Source organism: Magnolia sinica, chromosome 1 (assembly GCF_029962835.1).
Source record: "Magnolia sinica isolate HGM2019 chromosome 1, MsV1, whole genome shotgun sequence".
Lineage (NCBI taxonomy): Eukaryota > Viridiplantae > Streptophyta > Magnoliopsida > Magnoliales > Magnoliaceae > Magnolia > Magnolia sinica.
In genome coordinates this window covers 122725623-122739332 of record NC_080573.1, presented here as the reverse complement: position 1 = coordinate 122739332, position 13710 = coordinate 122725623, and the positions used below count along the sequence as shown (strand labels likewise).

General features: G+C 44.7%; 1 protein-coding gene across 1 annotated transcript; it reads right to left on the bottom strand.

Annotated features, from left to right (window-relative positions):
- Positions 1–4887: 4887 nt before the first annotated feature.
- LOC131248934 (uncharacterized) lies at positions 4888–13033 on the bottom strand. Its single transcript, XM_058249463.1, has 4 exons — positions 12938–13033; positions 7603–7654; positions 6707–7086; positions 4888–5421 (listed from the first exon to the last, which is right to left on the bottom strand). Exons 1-4 carry the CDS (start codon positions 13031–13033, stop codon positions 4888–4890), a joined length of 1062 nt encoding a protein of 353 aa, XP_058105446.1.
- Positions 13034–13710: the final 677 nt, after the last annotated feature.

Here is a 13710-nt window from a genome sequence, read left to right as displayed (position 1 = left end):
GTCCCATATGATCCATCTAGAAAGAAAAAAAAAATCAAAGGGTAGAAAATAAGATCAACAATTATAATCACCCACCTTGAATCTTCAAGCTACCACCAACACTAGGTACTCCAAGCTCCAAGCTTAAAGGTTCAATGGTCAAGATGAATTTGTGGTGGCTAGATGGAGGAAGAAAGGAAGGGAAAGTTGCTGGAAATTAGGAGAGGGAGGGCTGAAAATTCTTCCATGGAAGAGGAAAATGAGAGAATGAAGGAGGAGAGAGAGGAAGGGAAGGTTGTAGGGGAGTCATCATTACTCTCCCTCCTTGGTTAGAGAAAGAAATCATGACCTATGGTGATACAAACAATGCTTGCTAGGGTAGGTTAGGTGTGGGTAGTGTTTAGGATGGGTAGTGTTTATTCCATGAGAATTGTAGTGTGTGTGGGTGGTGTGCATGAGAACTTGTGCCTGAGAGTGGTCCATATGCTTTTGTATAAAAAGTGGGCCATATGATGAAATGCTCACAACTTTTGATCTATAAGTCGGATGAATGCACAAGATGCGTCGTTGGAATCGCAACGACGATGCGGTCACAATGGTATAAGTCTCAACTCGATCCGAGTCGGGTCTTCATGACTGGGCTCACGGATGACCGCAAACACTATCCAAGGGTCACGGGTTGCCGGGATTCGACCGGTAGGACCGCGGGATCAAGATGGACGGAATGCATACTCACACACACACATGCACACATGCGAACTCGGGTCGGGTCTCACACAAGCCCTCTCTCAGATTTTGGCAGCGAAAGGCTTTGTAAGTTTCTCTAATGACATTTTTTCTTAGGCCCATCCCAACCCCAAAAAAAGTCCGTAAAGATTTTTTCAAAATCAGTAAGTATGCTGGATGGAACCTCCATGGCAGCGAGAGTGTGGATCGGGATACTATTGAGAACGTGGGTGATGAGGGTGAGCCTCCCTGCATGCGACAAAATTCTGTTTTGCCAAGAGGAAATTCTGAACTGGATCTTCTCTACCATAGCCTGGAAGTAACTACGCTTGGGCCTTCCTTGGAAGATAGGAACACCCAGGTAAGAGAAGGGTGGCGCTGCCCTTGAGAAGCCGAGGATGGAGGCAGCAGCTCTGCAACTTGAATTGGGCGTGGAAGGCAGAGGAATGAAGAAGCTCTTAGCAAAGTTTATTTTCTGACCTAAGCACCTTTCGTATTTGTTAAGGAACTGCTTGATTTGAGTGAGGGACCTTTTGGAGCCGCTGGCGAAGAGGATAGTATCGTCTGCAAAAAGAAGATGGGAGACTATCGGGCAATTAGGATGCGTCTTATACTGTTGGCAAGCACCCATAGCCACCAAGTGATGGAAGCCCTTGCTAAGGCTCTCCGCTGCGAGGATGAAGAGACCTGGGGAGATTGGGTCATCTTGTCGTAAGCCCCGAGTGAAATGGAAAAAGCCTACTGCTTTGCCATTAACAAGGACCGAGAACCAACAATCCGACCAACATCTTTTGACTAGCTGAATCCAACTTATGGAACCTGAATTTCTTGAGGACTGCTTTTGAGGTAACGCCAGTTGAGCCTATCACATGCCTTTTCCATGTCCAGCTTCAACAGTAGGTTTTCACCCCTGACTTTCTTGTATATGTCCTTAAAAGCTTCCTGGACTAGCGTGCAGCTTTCAGCCATGGATTGTCCCTGCACAAATGCTCCTTGTTCTATGGAGACAATCCTGGGGAGGATTTTTCCTAATCTAAGAGTAATAATTCTAGAGAAGATTTTGTACAAGCAATTATGGAGACTATTTGGTTGGAAATCAGAAAAGGAAACTGGGGCACTTATCTTGGGAATAAGGCAAATCAGCGAGGCCGTGAGTGCTCAAGGGAGATCAGACCCACTAAATGGCGCCTGCGAGTAGGTCGTGATGGATTGTGGTCCAACAGGCCTAGAAAACTGCCTCAGAGAAGCCATTCAGACCTGCTGCGCCATCAGGTGGGATAGCTTGAACTGCATCCTGGACTTCCTCAAGGGACGGCTCGAGTAGCAGGGAGGCGTTATCTTGGGTGAACAACTTAGCCGGAATGGTTTGCAGAAAATCCCCAAAGGGTAGGTTGTCGTCAGCCTGCAATAGTGCATGGAAGTGGGAGACCGCCACCTATCTAATTTCTGCATTGTTAGAGAGTATCGAACCATCGGCTAGTTTGATTTCCTAGATTAAGGCTCTTTTGCATTTCCTAGCCGCTGTGGAGTGGAAGAACTTGGTATTGCGGTGACCTTCTTGCAGCCAATGTGTCATCGCTTTTTGCTTCCAGAAAATCTTTTCATAAAGTTCTAGGCAGGACAGGGCGTCTTTGAGTTTCTGGACATCCAGTTGGGTTTGCTGATTTGGAGAAGCAAGCGCCGCTGCTTCAGCACTGTGGAGGTCAACAGTTGTGGATTGGATTTGTTGAAAGATGTTGCCAAAGGTGACTTTATTCCAGTGCCTGAGCTCCTGTTTGACAACCCTGAGCTTAACAATGACGATTTGGATCGGGTTCCCCATGATGGGAGCTGCCCAGACTGATTGAATCAGTTCCTGGAAGCCTCTGTGGGAGCACTACATTCTTTGCAAGCGAAAGGGTTTAGGACCTTGCGGTTGAGGGGAAGGAAGGTGCAAGAATAATGGAGCGTGGTCTGAATTCCGCCTTGGGAGGTGATTGACTTGGAAGGAAGGGAATTTCTAGAGTCAATGATCATTGCAACATACACGGTTGAGCCTAGCCCAAACCCTGGGCTAGCCCGCTTGGCTGCTTCCCCACGTCAAACGGTTGCCCGAGAAAAGAGCATCTGTTAGACCAGCGTTGTGAAGATCCTCCACGAAGTCAGCCACACTTCTAGCATCGAACACCTCGAAGCCCTGTCTCTTAGATTGCGATACAACTGCGTCAAAATCCCCACAAACAGCCCACGGGGTGGTGCATACTGAGCTAATGTGGGTCAAATCTTCCCATAGATCCCTATACAAACTTCTGGAGCATTTCGCATAAATAAAGCATAATAGGACCTTATCTGACACCTGATGCAAGCCCACTTCCAAGGATATCATCTGGTCTGACGCAGCGAGGGTCGTTGAGGATAGGAAAGAATCCCAAAACACCCAGATTTTTCCTCCTAGGGATGTATTAGAGCATGAGGAGTGATAGCCTAGTTCCAGACCAACCCGAATTCTTTTCTCGTCCCTGAGCATTGGCTCTAGAATGGCTAGCACGAGAGGCTTGTGTTGCCTGATGAGGCTTTTGAGCGTCCTGATGGTGGGAGCATTCCCCCCCACCCCCCTGCGTGCATTCCAAACAAGGATGTTATGCGTTGAGCACCTGGATAGAAATCTCACCCCGTCTCTTCAATGTTCGAAGCCTACCATACCAGTTTACATCTGACACCTTGTATGTTCTTTTCATCCTCTGTTTAGGCTGGAACAGCACTGATCCTGCAACTTTTGTTGTGCATTGGATAAACACCTCTTCGGGCTCTTGAGTGGTGCTTGTAGCAACAGTTGGCCCTTGAAGCAGACAGGCTGGGTCCTCTCCATGTCCCTTGAATAGGGTCCTCGAGGTTACTGCTGAAGGAGAGAAGGCTGAAGTGGGAACGATAATTCTGTTGCATAGCGGGTCAGCCGCGGGATTGGGAGACCCTTGGACGAGCAGGTGTTCCTGATGCTGGCAGTGAGGGGGGGAGTGCGGGGGTTACCGCCTGACTGGGCTCATCTGGTAGGTCTTCGGGGAGCTGTGGGTGGGCGAGGATCCTAGGAAGTAATGGGATAGATCAATAGCCAAACGACCCCCATCAGCAGGGTGTTTCTTGACTCCCACCGCATTCCATGCCTTGACCTGAGAGTCATCAAGATCCTCCATGAAGTGAGGTCCTGTTTTGAGCGGGCTGCAGCCCTTAGAGAGGGCTTTCCTGGGAGTTGGAAGGGCTTTTGGAGGACTGTGAAAGAACAGTCCTACGCGCATCTAAGGGGGATGTACCGGGGTAGAGATGATTATGGGTTGTTGTTGGGTTGGAGGGATGGGGAGGGTACTGGAGGGAGGGTCATGGTTATGCCCAGTCTGAATATTGGGTCGGCCAAGGTTAGGGAAAGGTTAGATATCAAGGGTAGTGGGGCTGAGGGTGTGCGTGGGATGAGCTCCTGGAGGGTGTAATTGAGGGGGTGGGAGGGCAGGCTGAAGGAAGTTTTCTATGTGTTGTGGGGCTCGGCAGGGGAAAGTCTACTCCACCCATTGCCTAGCGGAAACAGAGTTGACAGGAGGGGACATATGGGGAGAAATCGGGATGTTGGGCTGGGATTCAGAGTCGGTTATTGGCCAAATTATGAAGATTTTCCCTCCAACTTGTAGTCCTCTGGGTGAATGGGAATCTGTTCCTGGCTGAATAAAAACTTTGATTCTGACAACCTCTTGGGGAAGCCCTGAGAGGGCCCTCCTGTCTATCTCCACCACCTCTCCGAACGTGCTTCCCAAATCCCTGAAGACTGACTCGAACCAGGTGTGAGATGGAATGCCCAACAGCTTAATCCATCTACCTTGAGATAGGGGAATGGGATGTGGGGACCATGACTCTAGGTTAAGGAGGCCCATTTTCTTGTGCAGGTTGGTATCCGAGAAGAAGGATATAAGGGCTGTGTGCTCGGTGAAGTGGAACAGGAATGAGTCACAGCCGATTTGCGAGATGGCCACCCCATCCGGTCTATAGTTGGCTTGAGCCAGGTCCTGAGAGAGGCTGGGGATTTGCACATTTGAGTTCATTGTTTGGGCTACACCGCTAATTTGAGCTCCCGTAACCTGAGAGCTACACTTTTGTTGTCTGCTTAACTAGCCAGTTAGACTTGACAATCAAGCAAACACCTGATCTGCATTCATTGGTCTACATAGTCACCCGATATGCTGGTGAGGTTAAGGCATCACGACTGTCTTCTACTTGTGGATCAATTGGGGGAGGTGGTAATGGAAGCATTGGAGTGGCTGTGGCATTTCGTCGAACGGGTTTTGGGCCAGGTTGCTTTGTTTCTTTTACCACTGCTATGAACAGTCTATTGCCCTTAAGGGATGATGGCTGAGATGCAGGATGTGCTGCTTTGGGCCCAACAGTAGGAAGTTGGATAGCTGGTTGGGGGTTGGAGTGTGATTTGGCTTTTTGAACTATGATGATTTTACCGTCCACCCTTTTACTGTCTAGAATGTCTAAGGCTGCTTTGGCATCAGCTTCATACATGAACCTAATGAATCCATATCCTCTGGAATGTTTGAGGCCTAGGTTTGAGGGGATAAATGCATCAACAATTTTCCCATATCTTTCAAAGATTCGGTAGAGATCTGCGGCAGTAGTGTCGAATGTGATATTCCCAGCAAAGAGGGTCTGGAGGTTGTTGCGTAATCCTGTGTCGAACCTCCTGCTAGTCTTCAACATTTGCAATTGGGCGATTCATCGTCTGTAACCTTGCAATGCCTCTTTAATCAGTCATGCCGGTGTAAAGAAAATCTTGATCCTCAAACACTAGACATCCAAGATGGTGGCCCATCCCAAAGCTAGTGTTCCAAAAAAAAAAAGACTTCCAATATGCATCAGATGTTATACACGAGTGACCCAAATGAATATCGCGTTAGTGTGATCATTGATCATTGATCCCATCAATTTCATTCATGTGGGTCCATTTTTAATTATGCATGCACTTGGGGCCCATCAAAATGAATGGTCAAAATTAAAAGGTCAGCAATCCTTTTCTGATGCATATGAGGACCATGTTCAATGAGGAATATGTGGCTTAGATTTTAGACTATGAATCAAATTCAGTGGGGCCCAATGATTGGGGACACCCTACAAACTCCATACATGTGAAAGATAGGAGTACTCCATTTGCTACTCTTGCATGTAGCTATTGGATTTCTCCATTCGACTTTGTCGTTTCTCCATTACTAGCCTGCCGATTAAAGAGTAATTTAAAATTAACTTCAGCAGTAGCTAAACTGGTTAAAGCAGAAAGTATAAAAGTGATATATAAATATAAATAAAGTAAAGATGTTTTTAATTTTCTTGAGGATAAAAAGAAAAATCTCCCCATTTTTCTCCATATCAATTTCCCCTCTCATTCACATTTCTTTTACCTCATCTGGTTTGTTTCTACTAGAACATATCTTCTATGCAAGCGTACAACAATAAATTTCTATAGGCACACCTTCTTGTAGTATGTGTGGCATCCACTTCCTTTATCTGATATGTTTTTGGATGATATCCCTGGAACCCAAGAATCCATGGATCCACAAATCAAGTGGGCCACACCACAGGGAACAATGGAGATGACCATAGGTTTATGTGTGTGGCCACCATTGTGTTGTATCTTCTTTTTTTTTTTTTAAATAATATTTTGAAGAAGAAGAAGAAGAAGAAGGAATATGTATTTCTTAAGAAAGATAGCACAAGGTTGTACAATGCTAATATTTCAAGCTAAGCCAATGACAAAAGTGGGTCGGCCCACCTATTATGTATGACTAAGCAAAAGACCTTGGGAGGGTTAGACCACCCGTAAATAGCCTAATTCTACTCTGTCCAGAAGCAGATGACCTCTGATCATGGTTGGAAGGGAGTCCTTAGATCGGAAGATTGATCCCATTTGGCTGTCGCTACCTAGACAGGCCAGCCCATCCGCAACCGTGTTAGCCTCCCTTGATGTATGGGTGATACGAACCTCCATGGATCGTCTAAGGGCTTCTATCCTTTTCCTCCAGTACCACAAGGACCGGGAATCGTGGGTCTCTTTTCCAAGGGCTATTACAATTGAACTTGAATCGTTGGATACCTCCACTCTCGAGAATTCAAATTGGGCACACTGAGAGATACTATCCACAATCGCCCTCATTTCTGCTCTCATGTTTGAACCACAACCATACTCAAAGGCAAAAGCAAACAAGAAATTCCCATTACAATCTCTTCCCACTCCTCCCCCTCCAGACGGGCCCGGGTTCCCTCTCGTAGAGCTATCGATGCTCGCTTTGATCCAGCCCTGATGGGGCTTGGACCACTTCACCATAGTTGGGAAGGACAGCTTGAGCGGGGGGATACGGATCCCTAGAATATTGAGAGTGAGATCAAGACTGATTTTAAGGGATTTGCCCTCTGCAGGCTGGGGCTTAAAAGGTTGATCCAGAGGAGGATGTTCGAGATGACCTCGACTGCGTGCATCGCGCGGTTATCGAATCAAGCCTTGTTCCTTGCATCTAAATCTCCCAGAAAATGAAGGCAGGGATGAGGCCTTTGAGAAGGGAGATAGATCTCGAAACAGGGGAGGACGCTCACCAAAAAGTGGCTTTGGACGGGAGGGCCCTGGGGGCGCATGTTGAAGGCCTTGTTGAAAAAACACCAGACTTGGGTTGCTGTGTCGTCGAGCGTAAACACGTGGTCTATTGATTCAAGATATTTAGGGGGGGGGGGGGGGAATGGGGATGGTGGGGAGCAGCAGATGCATTTTGAAGCCAAATATATACCTTTTTTTTTTCTAAATGGAGACCTCCATTAGGACTGCATTAAGGAATATTTTCCAAGTTAGGAGAGATTTTTAGTGGAAGTTTCGTGTGCCACACCCACCTGGCCCAAGATTTCTGGCCCGCCCTCGGTTTGATAGAGTCCCATGCCTGCCCTAATGAAAGTTCCCCACAGTTAGAGTCCAACCAGATACACTTGTCTTCCACGGAAGAGACGTAAATGCCTTTGTTTGCAATGTGATCAATGAGATGCCGTGGAAGAATCTTTTTTACTTTAGGTATCGATTTCCAACCCTTAGGGCCGATCAAATCCTTCATCCTGGCTGTTAGAGGTCCAGCAAGAGTCGAACGCGACCTGAAAGTGTGGAAGGGGCCGAGACTTGAGCAGTCATTTTCCCAGAATCTGATATCTCCCTTGCCATCTAACCAACAGTTGTTCAGTCCCCGAAACCTGACCATCTAGCCGAATCTCATCCTGAAGGCCAGTTTAGGGAGGGACATTTTGTTCCAACTGAGCCAGTGATGTCTTTTTTTGTTACCCTCCCATCCCCAGAAAAAAAAATATGAGAAGGCCCTCTCGAGGTCGGACAAGATGCTAACAGGGACCTCCATTGCTGCTAGAGTATGAATCGGCATGCTCGACAGGACGTGATTTTGTGTCATATCTTTTATCAAATCAGTTAATCATGTGTTACTCACCCAAATGAAAAGAAAAAACAAAAACAACCTAATCCAAAACTCACACTAGCCACACCTCATGAACATACAAGTTTTAGGTGCAATCGTTCATCTTCGCTTTCCATCGTGGGTATGATACGGGCTCCAACACGACGGCGGGGATTACTCCTAGATGGCCTGTTATTATGTGTGAAGGCGGGTTTCTCTAGGGTAGTTGTGGATTCTGACTCAACCACTGTTCTTCGAACCCTGTCCAACAACAATCAATCCAATTGGACCTGCTGGTACTGGAAATCCATATTCTAGGCCATTTCCTGCTCGATGGAGTCTCTCCTGAGCCACACACCCAGAGAGGCTAACTCGGTGGCGGATGGTTTAATTAGCAAGGCTAGGCAGCGCAGGCCAACAAGACAAAGATTTTCTCTCTTAGGCAGCTTTCCTGCCCCCAATTCGTGGTCTCCTTTTCCTGGACAAAACAGGCCTAGGGAATCTTCAATTCACTTGGTCTTTGCTCGTCTTCCCTCTTTTGTTGATTGAGTTGTATAGTCATACAATAGGGGGCCCCCCCATTTTTTGTCCCGGCCCGCCCCGAATTTCTAGAGTTGTACGCCGCTTGCGGCCCTATGTTCTTGGAATATACGTTAATTTTTCCTTTAAAAAAAAAAAAGGTTTTAGGCGCAATTCTTCATTGTTCCTATTAGTATGGTTCATATAAGTTTTCCATGGGGTTGACACTTTATACGTACGGTGAACATAAGGTTTCTCACTTGATGGATGGAGTGGATTTTACATATAATAAACATGGTGGGACACCCTAGTGGATTTTACACATACAACATTATTGGACCCAAAGAGGTCAGGTGTTTTATAACTAGAGTCCTTACTCATGCCTTAGTGGTAGATTACAAGAGTTTCAACACGAAGTCATGGGTTCGAGTATCCATTCTGATCATATCCTGATGTGGTGTGTGGGGTCACCATAATGTGTGTATTTCATAAATCCGTTAATCAGATGTAACTCAGCAGGTTGAAGCGAAGAGACAAAACGGTCCAATCAAAAGGTCAGGCAGACGACACCGCATGAACTTAGACATTTTATGAGCAAATTGACAATGGGAACATTATGAGCAAATTGACATTGTTCTCAATAGTGTGGTCCATCAAAATTTTTTATCGAGCCGATCTTTGGTATGTACAATACACACAAGGTTTCCCACCTGATGGTGTAGTGGATTTATATATACAACATGGTAGGCCCATAGGATGAGGTGTTTTATGACACTACCATAAAACATGTCGTAGACAAGTCCGGTTGGGTGCTTAGGCCACGTCAAATGTTTTAAGCCCCACATTGAAGATAGATCTGGAAGGACGTGAATTACCTCCGCCTCACATATAGGAAGTTCTTGTAGGTGGAAGCTACATGGGGTCCACCGTGATTTCCGTGTTCCATCCACTCTGTCCATCAGTTTCACTAACTCATATTAGTACATGAATCGAAAAATGATGCATATACAAAACTCACGTGGGCCACGCTGCTGGAAATAGTGGGAATTGAACACCCACCATTGAAACCCTCGTGGGGTCACATAAGTTTTGGATCAGTCTAATATTTTTATTTTCAATTCATTCAGTGTAGCCTTATGAATAGTTTGGCTGGCATATAAACATCATGGTGAGCTTTGGGAAGATTTGAACAGCGAGTGTTTCCATCCCTACGGTTATCTATCGTCTCTTGGACAATTAAGTTTTGAATATGACTCATTTTTGGGCTTGTGTCCTAAGGTGAGGTGGCACAATTGATTCGCAGAGTGGATTTCTAACGGAGATTGCAGTGGGCCCCACAGAGCTACCGCAATAATGTTCATCCGACCTAAAATTATAGAAGGAAACGTGGGTGGGGTCTTCTTGTTTAAAAGAATATAGATAGGAATGAGAGATGATCCTGTGCTCTCAGTTCACAAGTTATAAGTTCTAGTGCTCCTAGTTGAATTGGGACGCTTATACAACTCAGTCTATTGATCTAGACTGTTCATTAAGTACAGCATGTGTTGCATGTGCTACAATGCAAATATCAGACCAATATGGTAGTCTTAACTATCTGATCAATGACCTCAACTATGGACTGTCAAGATCATTTTTAAAGATATGGCTACAAAAGATAAGGCCGAATCTAGGATGGATTTTATATTCAAATTAGTCTCACTTTTGCATGGTAGCCAATGAAATGTTTTCTAAACTTAATGGACGGTTTAGAACAATCTAGTGGACTTTGTCTATGTTGAAGATGTAAAGATGGGGAAAGTCCATCTAGAGCATGAGCAATCATGGGTTGTAGAGCAGCAGCAGTGCCTTGGCTGAAGTAATGTTGTGATACAGCATGCTACGCAGAAAGATAGGACTCTGCTTCCTGGAATGGTGTCTAGAACAAGGCATGTTTTGATCATTTGGGCATGGATCGGCTTTACTTCTTCCATGTCCGAACATCTTTCCACTAGAGAGAGGGTTTGAGCCTTTGATTGCAAGAGGAAGAAATGGGGCTGCCATGAATAAAATAAAAGTAAAAATAAAAAATGGGGCTGTGATGGAATTAAAAAGGAGCGTTCCATGTCTGAACATCTTTCCACCAGAGAAAGGATTTGAGCCTTTGATTGCAAGAGAATCTGGTTTGCAAGAGGAAGAAATGGGGCTGCCATGAAGAAAATAAAAATAAAAGTAAAGAATGGGGCTGTCATGGAATTAAGGGGGGTCTGCTAAATACAGTGGTGAATTAATGCGTAGATTGGGAGTTTGTGGTGTGTATATTGATTTTGTTTTTACTTTTGGTTATCTTATAGGTGTTTTTTCTGTGGCACCATGGCTCAGTGGTAGACAAGCTGCATTTCAACGCAGATCATGGGTTTGAATGCCCATGTGGTGTAGGTGTGGGTGTGAGTGTGTCTAAATAAAAATAAAATAAAAAAGATTACTTGCTTTGAGAGCCCTGTAACATTTCTCAGTATTATACTTATTTATTTTGGTTTTTAATTTTCTGTCGTAATCAGTTTTAGCAGCTGCTATTGATAGTTCATCTCAAATTACCTATCAATTAGACGGTCTAGAGCCTAAGTAGCAAATGAGGTGAAACAGTCATAGGTTTTCGCAAAATAGAAAGTAGCTAGAGAGGCATCTGGGATTTAGTGGAAACGTAATTAAGGTCCCGAGTACGACTGCGAGTACGTTTGGTCTATCTGGCCGAATCCAAGCCCAGCTAAGTTTGGTTTGATCCCAATGCCCTAATGATAAGCCGTGTTTCTATTTATATTCTATAAGAAGGCTAGCTCACATATCAGCATAGCCCGATTCATTTACTTGCACTGAAATAATCATTTTCTAGTGGGCCATTCTTTAGTCCAGCTCCTTCACTCAGGACTGGAATGGGCTTGAACCTCATTTTTGTTTATTTATTTAGTTTATAGCTCATGTTTTTTAAGCAAAGTCATGTGAAACTCCTGTTTTTTGCTGATCAGTCGGGCCTAGAATACTTAAAGTCCAGTCGAATAGCAACCATAGTAATTAATGGAAGGCATCTTAATGGTAACATAAGGATACTATTAAGGGAGATGATACAGTAGAGCCTGTAGAACCCTACTATGGGAGATCTATCTCTCCAAATGACACGTGGAAGGTGATGTGGCTTTTGGTTCCACCCATAAATTGGCAACACAGTAGATTACTTATGTATAAAATAAACCCTTTGAGACAATCATTTTCATTGCTTTTTCTGTTACGGTGCACACAATCGGTGCATATAATACCAAAGCTACAAGAAAATAGTCAATGCAAAATGCCAAAGGGTCTAATCAAAATAAGAGATAAAAGATAAAAATTTAAGTGTTTGGGCAATATGCCTATGTTCATGGGATAATAATACAAAGCTTCTTCTTCACCAAGTTAAGAGAAAAAGAAATAAAATACTTTATCTCTCTTTTACTTTTCTTCCCTAAAAAAACTTCCCACTAATGAATATCCGTGAATTGATCATCCTCTCCCCAATGCTCTTCTTATATAAGACAAACGCAAGAGGGATCAATCCTTAAAAAATATAAAAATAAAAATAAAAATAAATAAATAAATAAATAAATAAATAAAGCTTCATTCACACACGTTTACATGAGAGGGGGAGTGAAATATCATCTCTCTATAGGATACTGAACAGGGGAGGGAAGGACGTCTCCCACTAGGAGATGTCATCCAATGCCCTGGCATTTTCTACAGGTTTTTTTTTTTTCAAAAAATGGCTTTGTTCATTCCAAAACTTCTTGTACAATATGGAACCCCTTTACATAAAACAGGAGACCCTACAAGAAAAACGGCAAAATACTTATAGGGAAACACCACCTAGAATTACACCAATTTAATAGATCCCAAACCAACTTTATCTAGAAAAATGAAACCACGCACCTGACGAGGAAGCTCTGCTTGATTGTCAAAAAAAAAAACATTTGACTGAGAGGCACTTCCAAGGTGAGCCAGAAAATCTGCTGGAGAGTTTCCTTCCCTAAGGACGTGCACAACTATGGTTGTACCCCTCCTCCTCAACTGATTGATCCTAGATAACCAAGCTTTCCATTTCCAACCTGATTGTGCCACACCATTGATCAAGTCTACAACCATCCGCAAATCCGACTCAATAATAATGTGGTTAAAACCTCTCTGAAGACTGAACGCTAGGCCATCATGCACCACATTCAGTTTAGCAACAGTGTTTGAGCCAATACCATAGCCAGTTGAAAAAGCAAAAACGAAATCACCCCTTTCGCCTCTACAAATGCCGCCACCACCTGAATTCCCCGGATTTCCTCTGGCTGAGCCATCTACGTTAATTTTGACCGATCTGCTCAAAGGCCTCTCCTACTTTATAACCACTGGCCGGCCACCTACATTTGTCCCCCCCTTCCCAGACGAACAGCCTCCACTGTTTGACCCGCTGAGTAGCGCATTCCACCATTTGATTTTTTGAATCAGACGAACTGAGGACACTGGTCTATTATCAAAAACAGTTGCATTTCGAGCTTTCCACAGTTCCCAAATAATGATACGGGGAATCAACATTTTGTTTTCCGATCTTTGCTACATGGAAGAAACTACCACCCACCACTAATGAAGCTAAGCTTCAATCGAGATAGCTGGCATGACGCTGATCCCCATCCAAGATCCAATAGCCAACCATACAATCTGCGCCAAAAAAATGTTAACGAAAAGGCGAAGAGGAGTTTCGATGGCAAAGGGTTGGGAGATCTGAAAACTGCAGCACACACACTTGGACGCAAGCTGCACTCCCCGGGATTGTACCGCACTATCCACCGGGATTGCATTTTGGAGCACTTTCCAGATGAGTAGTGAAATTTTGAGGGGAAGTTTCGTATGCCATACCCAACGTGACCAACTCCGACTCGGATGGGGGACCCTGGTGATCGACCAAGCTGATTTGATGGAAAACACCCCTGAAGGCGTGAACAGCCAGAAAGGCAAATCTGCTTCCTTAGAGATA